The sequence below is a fragment of the Podarcis vaucheri genome (assembly GCF_965113315.1).
Source record: "Podarcis vaucheri genome assembly, chromosome: 13".
Classification (NCBI taxonomy): domain Eukaryota; kingdom Metazoa; phylum Chordata; class Lepidosauria; order Squamata; family Lacertidae; genus Podarcis; species Podarcis vaucheri.
Genome location: NC_138751.1, coordinates 47,651,244 through 47,671,117, shown reverse-complemented (window position 1 = coordinate 47,671,117; position 19,874 = coordinate 47,651,244). Strand labels below are relative to the sequence as shown.

General features: G+C 46.6%; 2 protein-coding genes across 3 annotated transcripts; both read left to right on the top strand.

Annotated features, from left to right (window-relative positions):
- The first annotated feature begins 77 nt into the window (after positions 1-77).
- RUNDC1 (RUN domain containing 1) lies at positions 78-8,510 on the top strand. The gene is made up of 5 exons (XM_082194918.1): positions 78-509; positions 3,592-3,750; positions 3,876-4,074; positions 5,393-5,506; positions 6,269-8,510. Exons 1-5 carry the CDS (start codon positions 168-170, stop codon positions 7,138-7,140), a joined length of 1,686 nt encoding a protein of 561 aa, XP_082051044.1. The 5' UTR covers positions 78-167; the 3' UTR covers positions 7,141-8,510.
- Positions 8,511-13,572: 5,062 nt separating this feature from the next.
- RPL27 (ribosomal protein L27) lies at positions 13,573-18,269 on the top strand. Of its 2 annotated transcripts, none has more exons than XM_082194271.1 (5): positions 13,573-13,673; positions 15,236-15,318; positions 15,989-16,158; positions 17,028-17,138; positions 18,180-18,269. In XM_082194271.1, exons 2-5 carry the CDS (start codon positions 15,238-15,240, stop codon positions 18,226-18,228), a joined length of 411 nt encoding a protein of 136 aa, XP_082050397.1. In that variant the 5' UTR covers positions 13,573-13,673; positions 15,236-15,237; the 3' UTR covers positions 18,229-18,269. The 2 variants fall into 2 exon arrangements, with proteins under 2 accessions (XP_082050397.1, XP_082050398.1); XM_082194272.1 differs by lacking the exon at positions 13,573-13,673 and adding an exon at positions 13,733-13,751.
- Positions 18,270-19,874: the final 1,605 nt, after the last annotated feature.

Below are 19,874 nucleotides of genomic sequence, written 5' to 3'. Positions count from 1 at the left end.
GCGGGGGCAGCCTGCGTAATTAGCATACGCGACGTCGCGCCGCCGCCGTGCCGGAAGTGACGCGCGACCCTTGCCGGCGCGGCTGCTCCTGACAGGAGCTTCCGGTGTGGCTTTCTCAACCCCCCGTTTTTGACCGTTGGCGGCGGCGGCGGCCTCTCGCTGCTGGGATGGAGGCGACGGCGGCGGGGCCCGGCGAGCGCTGGGCGCCGGTGGGAGCGGTGGCCGAGGCCCAGGCCGGGGAGGAGGAGCCCGCGGAGGGGGAAGAGGACGCGGCGGCGGAGGCCGAGCCGGGGTCTCCGCGGTCGCTGAGGGCGGAGCGGCGGCGCCTCCACTCGGCGCTCTTGGCGCTGGCCTCGCACTTCGCCCAGGTCCAGTTCCGGCTCCGGCAGGTGGCCCGCGCCGGCCCGGGCCAGCAGCAGCGCCTCCTCCGCGAGCTGGAGGAGTTCGCCTTCCGAGGCTGCCCGGGCTTCGGCTTCGCGGCGGCGGACGGGGTCGGCGGCGACGCCAAGGTGAGCAGGAGCCGCTTCCTTCCTTCCCGCTTGCGCCTACGTGGCTCAGGTGCCGGTGGCCAGGCTGAGCTGCGGACCGGCAAGTCTTGACCCGTGAGGCGGGCGACCCCGAAGCCCCTTCTCTTTCGTCCACAATGCGCGGCGCGGGGGACACCACCAGACCTGTTCTCAAGCACCGTTGCTATTATTATTATTATTATTATTATTTATTTTATTCATCATTATTATTTATTTTATTCATTATTATTTATTTTATTCATTATTATTATTCATTTTATTCATTATTATTATTCATTTTATTATTTTATTATTGCAATCGTTCGCTTGTTTGCAGATAAGTCTTATATATTATTATTAGTAGTATTATTTATTGAATTTATATACCGCCCTACACCCGGAAGTCTCGAGACGTTTCATAGAAAAGATCAACATATAAACCACAATATATTATATATATATACCTTGATTCTCAAATGCCTTGGTACTCAAACAGCTTGGAACCAAAACACTGCAAACCCGGAAGTAAGCGTTCCAGGTTACGAACTTTTATCGGAAGCCAAAGGTGCTCAGTTTTGAGTGCCACACTTCCGTTCTGAGTGTTAAGCTGAGGTCTGTTTTTGCGGCTCTTTTTTGTGTGTGGCACTGTGGAACCCAGTTCAGCTACTGATTGACTGATTGTGCGACTGTAGTACATTGTTTGTTGCTTTCGTTATATGGATCAGTGGTCTCGTTAAATAGCAAAATTCATGTTAATTTGCTGTTTTAGGGGTTGTTTTTAAAAGTCTGGAACGGATTAATCTGCTCTGCATTACTTTCTATGGGAAAGCGTGCCTTGGTTTTGGAACGGACTTCCAGAATGGATTAAATTTGAGAACCAAGGTACCACTGTTACAACCCCCCCCCCCAAAAAAAAGAGCCACATTTTAAAAGGGCACAGGATGTCAAACAGATCAACCAAAGGCCTGGTTAAAAAGGAACATTTTTGCCTGGTGCCTAAAGATATATAATGAATGTGCTAGACGAACTTCCCTTTGTGGAGAGCATTCCACAAACGGGGAGCCACTGCAGAGAAGTTGCCACCCTCCAGACCTCTCCAGGAGGCAGCACACAAAGAAGGGCCTCAGATGATCTCAGGGTCCGGGTAGGTTCATTTGGAAAGAGGCAATCCTTGAGGTATTGCGGTCCTAAGCCATATTACATTACATTATTTATGTACTGAATTTGTATGTCCACAGAGGTGCCAACTTGAATAAAATATTGGGGGGGGGTGCAGGTAAGTCCCACCCCGCATAATTGATCACATGACATGGCACGCACACACCATTTGAGTGGTAATTCTGATCAACTTTTTTGATGGGGCCCAACCCACTCAAATACTTTGTCGGGCCCTTCGGCTCCTAAGAGCTGGTTGCTATCCAAAGATCACAGGGCTGTTCGCAACATAAAAATGCAAAATGCAAAATGCACATGCGCAGAAGCAAAACAAACAAATACCGTAATCTCCCCCCACCCATTTTAAAAGGCAATAGAATGTCAATTAGCCAAGCGCCTGGTTGATGAGAAACGTTTTCGCTTGATGCCTAAAAATAGGTGTGTATGCAGTTGTATGCTTAATTGATTTTTTAAAAAATGATTGTTTCACCCCAGTGCTTTTGGTGATCATTGTCCCCCCCCCCCCGTAAGACTTCCCGTAAATGAAAAATATGGGGTATAAATAAGTATATAATAATAATGCATATGAAGCAGATTTGACCACTTAAAACTGCTACACAAAATGCTCCTAGCTTTTGAAACTGTCAAAGGCCAGGTAAGAGGGCTGGGGATGAAGTAAATCCAGAGAAGCTATTTTGAAATTCACAATTTTTGGATGGCTTTATACCTGCATAAAGGACTCAATCTTTTAAACGGAGCAGATCTTTTTAGAATCATGTATAATAATTAGAAAGGGAGAAGATGGTGGGGTCTCAGCTCTGTGGGTGCACCCAGTGAGTACCTTTGTACCCCTGGATGCTATTGATAAGGGTGATATTGTGGTATGTAATCAGTCTTTTTAAGTGCTTTGATCAGATGGTGTTCCTGTGAATTACCAGGGCACACTGTTTTTTGCCCGGTCTTAAATAGCACCCATGTTCAGCTCCATGTTCAAAATGTTGCTATCAACCTTGATTGCATGAAAACAATACTTGAATACACCCAATTGGTTGGTTGTAGATTGTTATCCCACGCACACCTATCCAGGATTAAACATCATTTTGGCTAGTGAGACTTCTGGGGTCCACATGAGTTGAATGTGGGATGAATGTGAGATGTAAACATACCCCAGAATGTCAAAGTAATATCAGCCGGACTTACCCTGTATTTTGAGGTACAGTATCTTAAATGATCTGAGTGGCTTCCACTTGTGGTTTGTTTTCAGAGAAACCATGAGTGCTGCACTTAATGCAAAGCAAACCTTTGGTTTGTTTGCTTCCCAGTGTGGCAACAGCAGGCGTGGAGGATGAGAAAATTTGGGTTTGGATTTTTTTCCCATTATGCCCTAGTATTGGTGCTTGCTCACTTTAAGCAGTAGTTTTATTTTTAACCATAGTTTAATCTGCCATTCAAACCCTACCACTGTGGCTGTCCTTTTATCCCTTTGGGTTACAAAGCATACACAAGCTGAGTGAGTTTGCGCACCTGAGCGATACCTCCATATCTGTCATGCATACCTTTGCACACCCTTACTTCAGTGATTAGAGCCTGCTGTACAAGAGAGGCTTGTATTTTTAAACTGATAAGCAGGATACGATGTGGCTGTTTTGAGACACGTGGTTCTGAGGAATGTTTCAAAATTTGTGTGTAATGTTCATTTATTTGATTTCTTTCCTGTCCTTCATAAGGTCCCAGTGTAGCTTACAATAAAAGAATATATGTTTATAAAAACAGCTTAAACCATGACAAAAAACACACAAAACTGTTCCACATGTTTTTTTCTGCAGCAACTGGATACTTGCTGTCTGTGGGGTGAAAATGAAATTTCTCTTTGAGGCCTTGCTCTCTTTTCCAAAGGGGTGCAAGGTAAGATATTATCTCCTTGTTTCAGAGTGAGCACGAGAAGCAGGAACAGCTTGAGGCACGGAAGGAGAAGCAGCGGGAACTCATACTGCAACTCAAGGCCCAACTGGATGACTTGGAAACTTTTGCCTACCAGGAGGGAAGCTATGATGCACTTCCACAGTCCATGGTTGTGGAGAGACAACGGGTGAGGCATAACTTCCCTGTAGAGGGACTCTTTTAGCTGAACCGGCTGGGGTTTAGCCCTTTGGAGTGATCTTCAGAGAGGGAGGGGGAAGCACCTCTCAACTTCCTTCCTGTGTGGTTTTACAGGTGATTATTGAGGAGCTGATCAAGAAGCTGGACATGAACTTGAGTGAGGACATTGCCTCACTGTCCCCAGAGGAGCTGCGTCAGCAGGTGGATGCTGCTGTGGCACAAATTGTCAACCCGGCACGTGTGAAGGAGCAGCTGGTAGAGCAGCTGAAAACCCAGATCCGAGACCTCGAGATGTTTATCAATTTCATTCAAGGTCAGTAGGCACATATCTTGCATAATTTGGGCAGTACATGGAGGCACTTGACCTTGGGTATTCAGGGGTCCAAGGTACATACGAAATGTGTGCAGATAACTTGAGAGTAGAGGCATGGGGTAGTTTGTGGCAGACTATGATGCTAAATTCACATTAGCGTTAATTCACTTTGACAAGTTAAGACATCTTATGTCTTGTAATTGGGATTTGAGTTAAAGGAAAGAGCAAGCAATAGGAGGATATTCAGTAACAAGTCTTGTTGCTCTAAGTGCCACAAAAATGAGTCTAGCAGCACCTTTTAATGCATTCATTATGGCTTAGCCTTCCTAGATCATGTTCACTGAATACATTATCCCAAGTTGACAGTTAGATCCTGTAATAGTGTTGTTTGAAAAGATTGACATCTGAGTTTGTTGCAGGGTCCGATCCCTGTGTTTGTGTCTTTTTATGCAGCTTGTCGCTGGCGAGTAGATGTTTTCGGTTATGGGGCTGTTTGTAAGCAAAGACTGGCCTATTACATAAGAATTGGCTTTAGATCAATCCTGATATACTGGAGTGATTTTAGCTGTGAGGTGTTACAGGACCTAACAGGGTAAACCACAGCATTAAGTCATTGGGCTTGAATTGCAACCATCCAAAGATTAAATTATATAACCTGTGATATTCGATCACAATACTGTAATGGGTTTTATTCCACTAGAGGTGTGAGTTAGCTTTTCAGTGCTAGGAACTTGGTGGCATTATCCATAGTGAATAGTTACTAATTATTTTTTGTATATTTAAGATTTAACACAATCCTCAGTCTGCATTTCTTTTATTTTCTCTGGTTTCATTGCTTGCACTTTTTCTCTACATCCCACATGTATATATACTTGCTAAGTGAAGATAATGCTTCATGCATCTCTAAAAACACTTTCACATCCCTGATGAAGTGGACTCTAATCTGTAAGAGCGTATGTCATAGTGAATTTGTGAATCATTAAATTGCCACATTTTTGTTCCCCCCACTCTTTTCTTTAACAAGGGCACTCCTGGACTAGTTGTTCATATAACCATTATTATAGTACCTCTTTTCAGGGTGCCTGTTGTCTAAAGAATGGCTTCTCTGAATCTGGATTTGGTTTGGTGTGAGAGGGTAGCACAGAAACAAAGGATGTCTGTACCTTGGAAATATTTGTCTTCAAATGAAAATGAAGCTGAGGAGGAAGAGTCATTGCTGGGATAGAGCTGGGGTTTAGAGCATATTGTACATGGATATGAATCAAGGTTGTTCTAGGTTTTACAATACTTAGTAAAGTATACTTTTCTGGCTTTACAGAAGAAGTCAGCAGCCCAGGTAATACAGAGAAGGGGCATTGTGACTGTTCAGGTGGAAAAGCTGGAAGTGGCAACTGCAAACCGAACACGCGGCAGCCTCATGGAAGACACCGAGGTGGGTACCTGGAGAGCCTTCAGGGTCTTGTATGACACTGCGCATGGTCAACAGATGGCTTTTTAATTTCATTTTGTTTCATTGTTTTATTTAAGTTATATGCCATCATTTATCAATAATTTATTCCAGAGCAGTTCACAATATTACAAAGAGTACATCCCCATTAACACTATAAAATACAGATTAAAGCTTACAGAAGCACCGCAACATAAAATGTTTATTGCTTGGCACCTCTAAAACTATGGGGAGATCTGTGTATGTTGCAAAGACACTTTGAGTAGTGAATTGGGTCTCTGCCACCTTTTAATTCTTTTCTCCCTGCTAGCCCCATAGAGTAGCTTCCTTCACTAATATGGACCATCCCCTGGTGTCTGTACCAATGCCAGCCATTCTCTTACTCTTCTCACCAATTAGCAACCTAAGATGAGGCCAAAGTGGGGCCTACTCCATCACTGCAACACTCACTTTTTGTTGCCACTTTGTCCCTGTCCCAGATAATCAGAGTGAAACCAGTCTCCCATAAGACGACCCAAGGATACTTAGACCTGCAGTACAAACTCTGCCCCCTCCCACACAGCTTGGCAGGGTTTAATGTGTGGGGCCCACACCTGCAGCTGAGCTACCCATAGCAGGAGATGGACAGGTGGAGTGAGCTTTGTGCCAGTCAAAACCACAACAAGTGTTTGCTTTAACAGAGCAGAAACCACTTCAGTCCGTCTGCTCCTCTAAGGAATGTTTCCTTTCCTCTCTCTGATTTTGTAGTGAATCCTGAAGATGCACAGAGGATGCGAGAGACGGGATTACATCTCATGCGCCGAATGCTCGCGGTGCTGCAGATCTTCGCGGTGAGCCAGTTTGGCTGTACAACTGGACAAATACCACACCATCTATGGCAGAAGGACCAGTCTGACAGGGACTATTCACCCTTGGTGAAGAAGTTAGAAGTGGCTGTGGCCCATGTGAGGCAGTTGGCTCAGAAGTACCAGCTGACAGAGCCAGAACATGTCATCAGCTGCTCGGGCTTCCAGGATGCCTCTTTGGGCGGGCGGGATGAGCTGACGCTGGCTGTGCGTAAGGAGCTGACAATAGCTGTGCGGGACTTGCTGGCCCACGGTCTCTACACCCCATCGCCAGGCATGAGCTTGGTTCTAGCCCCCATTGCCTGCTTGCTGCCGGTACTGAGCTCCTCTCCTCAGGCCATGCACCCATGGGAGCTCTTTGTGAAGTATTACAACTCTAAGAACGGCCGTGCCTTTGTGGAATCGCCAGCACGCAAACTTTCCGAGTCTTTTGCCCTCCCGGTGATGGGGGGAGTGCCTGCCACCCCGAAGCAGAGCCTGCTGTCGGCCATCCACACTGTGCTGTCGGAGCATGACCCATTCAAGCGTAGTGCAGACTCAGAGCTGAAGGCGCTGGTGTGCCTGGCCCTCAACGAGCAGCGCCTGGTTTCCTGGCTCAACCTAATCTGCAAGTCAGGGGCCCTGATCCAAGCCCACTACCAGCCCTGGAGTTACATGGCCCAGACAGGCTTTGAGGGGGCCCTCAATCTCCTTAGCCGCCTTAGTAACCTTCGATTCAGCCTCCCTGTGGACCTGGCAGTGCGGCAGCTGAAGAACATCAAGGATGCCTTTTGAGTGGCTGAGGAGTCTGGAGTCCAGCCTCAGCCACTTTGAGGAAACACTTCTGGCACAGTCCAGCAGGCCACTTCTGTGCGTTCACAAGGGGGAAATTGCTGGCAGTTGATGGTCTTGTGTTGCTGAGTTGCTACTGGCTGCCTCCATTACATGCACCAGACCGCATGGAGCTCCTGTTAATTTCCAGGGTCTTTATTGTAGTAGCCTCCTTGGTGCTGTGCAGAAAATGTCAGTGTGCACAGTTCTTAGCTATTAAGGATAGGCTGTAGTGGAACCAGTCGGTAGGCTTGGCAGGAGGGCATCTCTCCTACCAGAGGGAATTTCTACAGGGCCAATAGGAAGCTATTTATATCCTGAGTCCCATGGAGTCAGGGCTAATCCACAACAGTATAGACAATGTTTTGGCTACATCACAGAAGACTCCTTTCTTTCCCAAGGAGGTGTATGTGCCAGGCACACCATTCCAGACCTATAGTTTCATATTATCATATCATACATAAAATGCACTGGCTGAATTACCAAATCTGAGCAGGGTCCTTCCCTGTGTTTGATGGCCTTAAGCTATTTGACCCTCATGCTGCAAGGGACCAGTCACTTGCAGGGAGCTTTTCCTCCCAGTCAGATTATTGTGTTTTGGAAATGGATCTCTCATGTGCTTATTTGTCAGCAAATGGCCACAACACACACCCAGTATTTACAACTGGCTCACTGGCAAGGTATTGTGATGGACAGGTGAACTCTTTACAACTTTTCCCTACTAAGTATTCAGGTGGTATGAGAGGTGATTTCAAGGGAAGTCGGGGAAGAGAAATGAAGAAAGACAATGCCTTGATCACAGAGAGAGGGTTTAGTCTGGGATCAAGCATCTTGGAGAGTGGGTGGATGTACCTATTTTTATCTCTAGTGGGAAAGGTGTTGAGCTTACCTGTTCAAATAGCAGTTGCCGCAACTCCCACCTTGAAGGAGCAAGCCATCAGTTATGTGTTCTTTACTGGCACACACAGTCACCTCTAATTTGTTTTTGGATGGCCAACCCTCAGCTGTTCTTTTGGGAATTAGAACTGCATGACCTTGAACCTTTGGGTTCCCATGTCTGATCTGTGGCAGTAGTAAGGCTAGGTAGAATCCTCGTGTGCTATTCTTCAGTGGAGCAGAACGGTGGTGGAAGATGCATCTGGAAATATTGAGACCAGGAGTAACTCTTCAGCTTGCGGCTCACCCCTTTGGACTTGGGGCACTGTCCTGAGTCTTCAGAAAGGCTGGGTGCACATGGTTTGTGAACAATTTCTAGACCCAGATTTGCAACATCTGTAACTCTTACCTGGCGTCTTGTAGGCATCCTGCATTTGTGAGATCTGAAGATTAAGGCAAATCTGACAACATCCTCAGAGTGTGCAAAGGAGGTTCAGTGGCAAACAACACACCTTTGTGTTAGGTGAAGTCTGTGTATTTTTTGCAAGTAAGTTGGCTTGTGACGTGTGTCTGCTGAATTGTCCTGCTGAAACTCCTCCGTTTAATGTAGGAGCTCTTCTATTTTTACTTGTTGATTTATGTGTTGATGCACTTAAGAAAATTCTGTCCTTGGTTCCCGGGTATATCTATTTAACGCTGCGTGTTTTTGTTTTGACTACATTTCAGTGCAAAAGGAAGAATGTATTTATGCAGAATTGTGTCTGTTGTTAATAAATTCAGTCTGTCCTCTTTCTTATTTTTGTTTTCTGTGTTTTTTATTTTCCCTGCCGTTTTTGACAGTTGTGGGGTCTTCCTTCTTGTACCGCATGTGTTTCCAATATGTGCAGAAGCAACTTGGCTCTCTGTGAAATTTCTCTTTAGGACAGAATGAAATTAACGTATGGCACATCTTAGCTTCTCAAATATTTAGTAAGCAAAAATGTTATAGTCCTGTGTGGAGGATAGTTATTTGGGGGCATACCTATAGTTATAATGAGAAAGCTTCATACTTGGCCCAGTATATCTGAAGGAGCGTTTCCAACCCCATCACTCAGCCCGAACACTGAGGTCCTCCTCCGAGGGTCTTCTGGTGGTTCCCTCACTGCGAGAAGCGAAGTTACAGGGAACCAGGCAGAGGGCCTTCTCATAGTGGTGCCCTCCCTGTGGAATACCCTCGCATCAGATGTCAAGGAAATAAACAACTATTTGACTTTCAGAAGACATCTGAAGGCAGCCCTGTTTAGGGAAGCTTTTAAGGATTGATTTTTTATTATCTGAAAACATAAAAACATCAATCCTTAAAATGTTGTAAGCTGCCCAGAGAGGCTGGGGTAACCCAGCCAGATGGGCGGGGTATAAATTTATTATTATTATTATTATTTGTCAGGGCTGCTGCCAGATCCTAGCTCACAGAGGATCACGCTAGCCAGCGTTCACTTTATAAAAGTCTTTATTGAGTTACAATTTCCATTTCCAAGCTGCAGCGTGCAGCCCTACGTCTTATAAGCTAGACCGGCGAAGCTCCGTCTGAGTCCCCGCCTCCTGTACACCAACTTAATACCCTAGCCTTACTCCACCTTTTCCGCCTGACCGTTCTTCTCTGGGTCCCTCTGCCCCCCGTGGTCTCTTCCTTCCGGGACTCTTCTGACGCTGACCCCCCGGACCCTTCTGTCTCCTTGCGGCGGGCTTTGGGACCTGGCTCCCTTTCCGGGCTGCTTACTGTGCCGCCTTCCTGTGCATTTGAACTTGGCGCGCGCGCCCAACCTTCCACTTTCCGCTTGACCGTTCCTTCGCTCTCCGATGGAGGTGTGGCCACTCCTGACTCATGCCCTCCCCCCTGCGGCAAGCCGCCGGATCCCGATGCCTGGCGCCCTTCCTCCCCACTGCGCTCTGTTGGGGACGTTGGCCCCGATTTCCAACTGCTGCTCTCTGAACCCCCTTTTGTCCCTTCTTCCTGGGGTGTCCCCCTAAGCTCCCCCCTTGCTCTGGTCACTGGCGCTCCTTTCTGTGAATCTTCCGATTTACTGGAAAGACTCGGAGATCTCGGGTTGTCGTCATCGCTCATCTTTCCTTCGGACTCCTCCCCCTCGCTCTCTGTTTCCTCCCTTGCCCTCGCCTCTGCTCCTGAACCCCTGACATTATTATTATTATTATATTTATTTATTTATTATTTATTATTATTGATTATACAAATAATGTATGCAGGCCTGTATATATTGATGAGGTGAGGATCACTTCCAGTTTTCCAGTGCGAAGAGTTCAGGAGAGACCGACTGATTGCACGGGCAGAAATACGTGGTCTTCCTCTCAGTTTACTTTCTCTCCTAGGGTGGCGCTGTCTGTGGTCTAAACCACTGAGCCTCTTGGGCTTGCGGATTGGAAGGTTGGCAGTTTTAATCCATGTGACTCTGTCCCAGCTTCTGCCAGCCTAGCAATTCGAAAGCATGCCAGTGCAAGTAGATAAATAGGTACCACTGCAGCAGGAAGGTAAATGGTATTTTCCGTGCACTCTGGCTTCCATCACGGTGTTCCATTGCATCAGAAGCAGTTTAGTCATGCTGACCATGACCCGGAAAGCTGTCTGTGGACAAACGCCAGCTCCCTCGCAGTGCATCCTACTGCCACTGCTGCCTCCCAGGGTGTGGTGCTCACTTCATGTTCTCCTTTGACTAGTCTCTGTTGGGCCACTAAGGCTGGGGACATCCTCTTCCCAGGACCCTGTGGGGCAGTGTGAGGAGGCACCTCTCTTTGGGGTGGGAGTGGGGCAGCTCAGAGATCCGGGGTGGCGGCAGCAGCTGCCTGGAGGACTTCCCAATGAGAGGAGGCTGAGGAAGCACTCCACAAGGGAGGGTGTTTGAAAAAGGGTGAGAGGATCCCAGCTCTGCTGGCAAGGGGTGACATAACTGCTCCCGAGCCCAACTGGTGAGCAGCAGAAAGAATGTAGTTGGTCAAGGGAGCCGAGGACTCAAATAGGTTGAAAAACCTCTGTGATAGACCATTTGGGACACTTGTAACTTGCAGTCTGTCTTCCCGTGACAAAAATCACACAGTGGACCCTAGATAAACTTGCATCTTTTTCGAGGACAAACCATTTCTCTATCACTGTGTTGTTGACAAATTGGAATTATAGTGGAACCTCGGCTGTCGAACATTTCAGAAGTCCAATGTTTCAGGTTTTGAACGCCGGCAAGCCAGAAGTGAATACTTCTGTTTTCGAACGTGCCTCGGAAGTCAAATGGCTTCTGAGGCACATTTCTCCATTTTTTCAATGGATTCTGCCAACCGGCAATTGCACCTCAGTTGTCGAATGTTTCAGAAGTTGAACAAACGGATTACATTTGACAACAGAGGTTCCACTGTGGTACAAAAAGGAAAGGCAGTCTTCTCAGCCTTTCACAAGCAGCAGTGGAAGTCTCTCTGCTGGCATCTTGTGGAGAAACTAGCTGTTGCAAGCCTTGTTTACAGACCCTTTCTGTTTTTATTTCCATCTGTTGGAGAGAAATTGCGTAAGACATCCACCCAATAAGGCTGAAACAATCCTTTTGTAAATAGTAAAGTAGTCTCTGCAGCTTGGCTGCCAGCCCCATCATATATTTATGTAAATCTAGATATGAACTACAAATTAAGAACGGACCTCCGGAACGAATTACGTACTTAACCTGAGGTACCACTGTATAAGCTAAACAAGCTATAGCTTAGGGCCCCACTCTCTTGGGGGCCCCCAAAAAAATGAAAGAAAAAAAACCTGGGTGTACATTTCCAAAATATAAGACAAAAAACAAATAAAATAAAACCTACATACAGCAACCGTGTTTTGTGTTGTGTAGACTCCTATGATGCAAGTAATGGGCACTGCCTGCTAGTCTGCTCCCTAAAATATCACTGGTTTGCTCATTTCTGTATATAGTGGTAACTTGGGTTAAGAACTTAATTCGTTCCGGAGGTCTGTTCTTAACCTGAAACTGTTCTTAACCTGAAGCACCACTTTAAGAAGAAGAAGAAGAAGAAGAGTTTGGATTTGATATCCCGCCTTTCACTCCCTTTAAGGAGTCTCAAAGCGGCTAACATTCTCCTTTCCCTTCCTCCCCCACAACAAACACTTTAGCTAATGGGGCCTCCTGCTGCTGCCATGCCGCCGCCGCATGATTTCTGTTCTCATCCTGAAGCAAAGTTCTTAACCTGAGGTACTATTTCTGGGTTAGCGGAGTCTGTAACCTGAAGCGTCTGTAACCCGAGGTACCACTGTATAGGGTGCCTATATTCTGCATGGACTGGTTGCATTCAACACAAAAAAACTGTGGCAAATTGTTGTTGACAAAGGACAGCTGGACATATAAGGGCCCCATTACCTTCAGTAGCTTAAAGGTAAAGGTAAAGGTACCCCTGCCCAAACGGGCCAGTCTTGACAGACTCTGGGGTTTGTGCGCCCATCTCACATCTAGAGGCCGGGGGCCAGCGCTGTCCGGAGACACTTCCGGGTCACGTGGCCAGCGTGACAACGCTGCTCTGGTGAGCCAGAGCCGCACACGGAACGCCGTTTCAGTAGCTTAGGGCCTCATCAAACCTAAATCCGGCTATGGTTACATCAAATGCAATTTGACTGAAGTTGCCCCGTCTCGGTCCCAGCTACACGCAGAAGCCTTATGACTCGTCCATTAACAGCGGGGCGCTTTGAAATGTTAAAAAACGCCCTGTGATCTTCGGATAAAAGGTGGAATATAGATGTAATGTAATTAATAATAATAATAATAAATTGTTGGGTTGAAATAAACGACAGACGAATGACAAGTGTCATATGGGAGGCATCTACCGAGCATGTCTCGGGGAGTCCCTTTTATTGAATATTACAGCATTGCCACATATGTGCTTATTGCTGATTGGTTAACACAAATACAATGCAAGGGTTGTATATAGGCATTAATCATCAATAGATTAAAGGTTGGGAAAGGGAACACAGAATTGGACAGGTGTGAAAACCTCCTTTAAACTATTACTAGTGATTGATATAACAAAACTTAAAAGAGCATATAAACTATTACTAGTGATTGATATAGCAAAACTTAACAGAGCATAACTGTTGTATTCTGTAGATGTGATCAACCATGTATTAAGAATAGGTCAGGGTACGATGTTTCATGGACTTAATGTGAACTGAACATTCTAGGGTAGGAAGGAATGCTTCAGCTTAGAACGGCCATGTGCAGAAGCAAAACTTCCCATCAATAAATTAATAAAATAAAATAATAATAGAATAAAATAATAATAGAATTGGTAGCAATGCGCTTGTTGGTGCTATCGGTACCCCACAATCATAAAGCATCTCCGAAACTCCGGATTTCTTCTTTGTTTTCTGCTGGCAGCTCTCATTCTCAAGGTGCGGGAGATAAGGAGGGGGGGGGGGGAATCCCAATTTAAGAACTCGGCGTGTGCTTCTCTTTACCTCGCGTAGCTCTGCTTTTTCCAAAGCTCTACGTTCCAGCAATGCGCATGCGCAGCCCAAGCCGCCGGAGCAGCGTGAAAGGCTGGCGGAAGCGAGCTCTCTTTCCTCTTCCGGTGTGGGTGCCATCGCTGCCGCAGCTCCAGTAAGTTGAGGGGAAGCGGGGTCTTTGGCGCAATCCGTCGCCATCCTCTCGGGCCGGTTGGGAAGCCGCAGTGCCGAGGTGGTCGGGGGGCTGGGGTGACTCTGCCCTACCGGGATGGGCTCTGGGGTGGCTCGGGGGGTCGCGCAGGGCCGAGTCTTGTCGGTGCTCGTCTTTCTCGGATGGGAAGAATATACTTTAATGCGGGTCTCTGGGGATGGAAGGCCTTTGCTTCTCTGTCTCTCTCTGCCACCCCCTTTTTTAAAGCTATGCTGTATCTTGTAGCGGGGACACTTTGCGGGATTTCCCCCCATACAATCAAGCGTCATATAAGGTTTTATGAAACAAAACGCAGGTCTCTTTTCAAATAAATCCCCCATACTACTGCTGTTCTGCGTGCATTTCGTATAAATGTTATTTATTGAATTTGTATACCGCCCTTCAACCCAGATATCAGGGCGGTTCAGAACATAAAAACACAAAATGCATAATAAAAAAGAACAAACCCTCCCAAATAAAGCTGCTTCTAATTAACACATTTCAAGGGATAAATATTGAATCTAAACACACAGAACGTCCTGCGTAGCTTTCTCCCCTTACTTGCACCCTCCGATTTCGTTGAGTGGGATTGGGGTATTTTAAGACACCTGTGTGATGTGGTGGTTAAGGGTACCTTGGAGATCTGGGTTCAGATTCACCCCCCCCATAGCCATGAATTTCACTGGGTGGCTTTGGGCCCAGTCGTTGTGTTTCAGCTTGATCCACCTGGCAAGGTTGTGAGGATACAGTAAGGGAGGAGGAGAATCACATGTGCCAGCTTCACCTCCTTGGGGGAAAGGTGGGCTAAAAGTATTATATAAATATAATTAACAAGACCATAGGGCCTATGCGTACACATGTATATAGGACTATAAGGAATGGGGGGAGGAACCCTGTCACCACTGCTGAGAGCTTGGCAAGTTAGGAAAAGATTGGCTAGCCCTTTTAAGTCCTTGGCTGCCACCACCCCAGAGGAAATCCTGCATATTCATTCATTTTTCAATTTTTATACCGTCTTTCTATCTTACAATGCTCAAGGTGGTTTACAAGATGAAGAAAATGTACATCTTATAACAATCCAATGCAATACAAAAATGTGATAATAAAACAACTTTAAAATAGGCAACCTACATCAGAAAAGAAGCAATCAACAATCATTAGAATAGTACTAAATAATAATGATAACACATAAAACAGAAATCCACTCAACTGTTAAAATAAAAAACTTCCAAGCTATAATCAATAAAACAATGGCAAGCCACAGTACATAAAATAATACAATACAAATTGAGAAGCAGAGACTAGAGGGTGGAGCAAGGCAGGTGGAAGGAGGTCTTGCCGGACGAAGTCTTTCCCCTCACATTTCTTACTCCAGGCACAGCTTCCTTATGAGGAATATACTATTCTGTGCATACATATAGTACCTCTGTGTGTGAATTTTGGGGGAATGTTAGATTTTCAAATAGTGATGTGCAGGGATACATCACGAGTGTGTTTGTTTACATTGTTCTTCCTCTCCTTTTCAGAGATGGGCAAGTTTATGAAACCAGGGAAAGTCGTCCTTGTTCTCGCTGGGCGTTACTCCGGACGCAAAGCTGTTATTGTTAAGGTGAGAAAGTTGGACCTTGAGGAAAATGTATTTTTAGGAGCAGGAAGGCAGAAACTTCTGGCAGATGGAGGAATAAGGTCTAATCTCTCTAGGCCGCTGTGATTGCTGATGTGATAGTACAGTGGTACCTCTAGATATGAACAGGATCCGTTCCAGAGCCCCGTTCACATCTAGAGGTAAACGTAATTAGTGATAGCACGTCTGCGCACATGTGCGCCGCTTCTGCACATGCGTGTGACGTCATTTTGAGTGTCTGCACATGCTCAAGCAGCGAAACCCAGAAGTAATGCACTCCGTTACTTCCGGGTTGCCGCGGAGCGCAACTCGAAGCGTATTCAACCCGAGGTATGACTGTAAATTGCTCTGTATCCCTGGGTCCAAAACAGTGGAGAATATTTGGTGTTACCTTTTTAGCCACACAGCTAGAGCTCTTGCAGTGGCTTACAAAATTGTACAAAAGAGGCTGCTATCAACTAATAAAGTAAGGTCATAAGCCACAAAACCACAGAAGGCCGCGTAAAAATTGCATCATAACATTTGGTTGCCAGTCCCACTTACAGCAATGAAGTTGCTTTTGCCTGTTAATGTGCCCCTGAATCTTTGTTGAAGGTAGTTAGTTGCATGCTAACTCTACTGTGCCTGATCCTTCTAACGAACCTCTTTCATACAGAATATTGATGATGGCACCTCTGACCGCCCCTACAGCCACGCTCTGGTGGCTGGCATCGATCGCTACCCACGCAAAGTGACAGCAAGCATGGGCAAGAAGAAGATTGCCAAGCGTTCCAAGATCAAGTCCTTTGTGAAGGTCTACAATTACAACCACTTGATGCCTACCAGGTGAGTGAGGAGCTTGATATATGCAAGAGGAAAGGGAAGTGGGAGACTTTCTTCTGTCCTTCCAGTACAGTCAGCTTGACGTTTCTGGGTCTCTGCCTTCCCTGCCTTTGGGCATTTAGGGGAGCCCAGGTGACAGGGCAGAACTGCCTTCAGATCTATAAACCACCTGTTATGGAAAAATCTAGGTGCGAGGCTGCTCAGTCACCCAGTTCGTCGGGCAGAGCCCATGGGTCCCTGCGGAATAAAGGAAGAATTCCAGCCAACCTGAGCAAATAGCTGTAGACCAAAGTTTATTGCGCAATAGGTTCAAAGAGCAAATTTGAACCCCGAGGATGGGGTGACAAAGACTTTTAAAACTTTCCCACCATATCCCAGAATGCAGTTCGTACAGCATTATTGCTACATCACTGACATGTCACAAAAGGGGAAGGGTTAACCTTGGCAAACATGTCCAGACAAGTCCAGACAAGATTAGCATAAGCAGACATGGCAGGGCAAGACTCAGGTATAAGATTAGCATAGACAAATATGTCTTAAGTACCCACCACCCAAAAGTACAATAGAAGTTCCTTTGCATGTCTGGAGCCTGAGGTGAGTCAGGTGATGAGATTTGGCTTTCTTTGGCTAACAATGAGCCCAGCAATTGTCACCTCTGGGAACTTCCTGGAGTCCTTTTTCAAGGGGAAAATAGCTTTGGAATGGAGGAAACTGAGAAAGGAGATGATTTTATATTATTTTTAAAGCTAGGTAACTTCCCTGAGCCGTCAAGTTGGAAGGATACATTCAGGCATAATAATTGTAATATTTAACTTTAAAGATATGCCCCCCCCGGTAATTTCCGTAACGACCCCATTGTGTCTTTTGCCTAGGTACTCTGTTGATATTCCCCTTGACAAGACCGTTGTCAACAAGGATGTCTTTAGGGACCCTGCGCTAAAACGTAAAGCCCGGCGGGAGGCCAAAGTGAAATTTGAGGAGAGGTGAGTCTTCAGGAAAACACGTCCACTTTGGGGGTGTTGTGAGTTGTGGCTAGATACTTTTTATTACGTGTGTATCCAGGTGAGCATAGAGATGTGCTTTACCTGTAAAGAGCAGCAGACTCTGGGCCTTCAACCCTGGGTTTCCCACATCCTAAGCCTTGTCACCTAGTCCAGTGTTCCTCAGACAGTGGGCTGGGACCTGCCAGCAGGCCTTGAGCTGCTCGAGGCTCACTTGTCTGCTCTCCCCTCATGGCATGTCATTGCCTTTTTGCTGAACCAATGCTAGCATCAGCCACACCTTGCATGCTGAACAAAGGTGTCTAGAAGACAAAGGGGGGGGGTAGGTAGGTAGGTTTCCCTCCTCTGATAGGAGCGAGCCAGAGGAGGTATTTAACAACATTAGAAAGTTAGACAGTGGAGGCTGGTACATTAGGGCAACAGAAGCACTGCCCCACCAACCTCAGCTAGCCCCTGCCTTGCCTCCTTTGTTCAGGGGGTGGCACACCCCCCATCCGCTTCCTCCTCCATAGTCCCGGTGTTGCCCATTGCAGAATTCAACAGGAAGGAGGGTGGGCACAAAAGTTGGCTCTGGCAGCGTGGAGCTTCCCTTTCCAATCCCAATGGGTAGTAGCCACTGCTTCCTTTTGAGCCTCCTCTCTGGATACTCATGTTGATGGAAAGCTGCCTAAAATGGAGCTGAGTTGCCTTAGCTGAAGGGAACCTGAACTGTGGAACTCCTTGCCACAAGGAAAACACTGGCATTTAGCAATTTCCAGCGGTGGAAATAGATGTCAGTCATTGCCAGTTGATCCTGCAAAAATGCTCTTGTTTTGTGACTGGAGGGGCTCAGTAATTTTTAGTTTTCTCAAGTGGGCCCTTGTGGAAAAAAGTTTGAAACCCCCTTACCTAATCCATTGCACACATCAACCGGCAGGGGCTTTGTTGTTTAGGTTATGACTTCCTTGTACATTAGGCAGTTTGATGCTGGGCTGCTGTTCACATAATGATACTAACAGGAGATCTTTCTTCATTCTCTTTCAGATACAAGACGGGCAAGAACAAGTGGTTTTTCCAGAAGCTCAGATTCTGAGTGGCATGCATTTGCACCAATAAATATTTTTGAAAAGCCCATTTTTCCTCATTTTTTATTGTCAACACCATCTCTCTTGTGGATTAATTGGGGGAACGGGGGGAAGAGGAGTAAAACACTATGGGGCTATGAAAATCTTGTGGCATCATAAGAATTGCCACAGGATCAGACTGCTGGCCCATCTTTGTCCAGCATTCCATGCTCGCAGTGCTCAACCAGATGCATGTGAGAAGCCTTCTTGGGAGGTTTTTAAGCAGAGGTTGGACGGGTATGGATGCTTTAGCTGAGATTCATGCATCGCAGGGGTTGGGGTTGATAATCCCTCGGGACCCTTCTGGGTTAAGCCCAGAAGCAGGACATTAGTACAGTAGCAGTTATGTAGACGTCATTGCTCAGGAGAAGGCTTTTTTAGGCAACTGCATGAAATAATAAGGTATTATTACTCCCCACATAGGAACTTTTATCCTAGAGTGGTGGTTTAATTGTAGGAACTGTTTTCAGGGTCCCACAATGTAGCAAAAGGATTCAACAAATATAGGTGTTGATCTCCATACATAACCCACAAAACGGGTTTTGTGTACTTGGCATTGCTTTTCCTTTGCAGCCAGCTTGAACCAGGGTCTCTGCCTATCTAGGTTTAAGGATTTAGAGATGTTTGGGTTCTGTCTTCCCACCCAGAGTGGGATGGGGAGCTCACTGCGGTAGATGCATTATAGCTGGCATGATGGAAAAAGGAAAGGGGGATTCCTTGTGTATTGGGGTCTTCATGTGCTTTCTCCTATTACCCTCTCTGCAACTTCCCCATCTGCTTCCTTTAGATTTGAGGGTCTATGTTAGGCGAGGGGTACTCCCTCTGGTGCGGGACACGTGTTCATCCTGGGGCAGTTTGTCCACCTTTGGTCCCCACCCTGCACTCCTCTCTCACCTGTGGCTCCTAGAAGCTGTCAGCTTGCAACAGCAGCCGCATCCCAGGAACTGCTTTAACTGGCAGACTAAACCAGGGTAGGGTGGTTGATGGGTCTCAAACCCTGGGTGAGTTAGGGATTTCCCCTGCATGCGCAAACAGGCTCTGTAGGATTGAGTTAAGGCGGTTTCTGCCCATGCTGCAGAGGGAAGTGAGGGCAGGTGGGGTTTGGCAAACCTTGGAAAGTAGGAAGGAAAAGTGATCCTAAACCTCTGCTGCCTTACGGGATATCCTCAGGGGAAGAAAAGGCTTAAGGAGTGGAGTGCCTAAGACTGTTGGCCTCCTTCCGATAACTGCAGCCTAGGTAAAGGGTAAAGGGACCCCTGACCATTAGGTCCAGTCGTGGCCAACTCAGGGGTTGTGGTGCTCATCTCACTTTATTGGCCAAGGGAGCCGGCGTACAGCTTCCGGGTCATGTGGCCAGCATGACTAAGCCGCTTCTGGCGAACCAGAGCAGCGCACGAAAATGCCGTTTACCTTCCCACCCATTTATCTACTTGCACTTTGAGGTGCTTTCGAACTGCTAGGTTGGCAGGAGCAGGGACCGAGCAACGGGAGCTCACTCCGTCGTGGGAATTTGAACCGCCAACCTTCTGATCGGCAAGTCCTAGGCTCTGTGGTTTAACCCACAGCACCATCCGCGTCCCCTAGTTGGTTCCAAATGTACTGCTCTGCTTTCCTT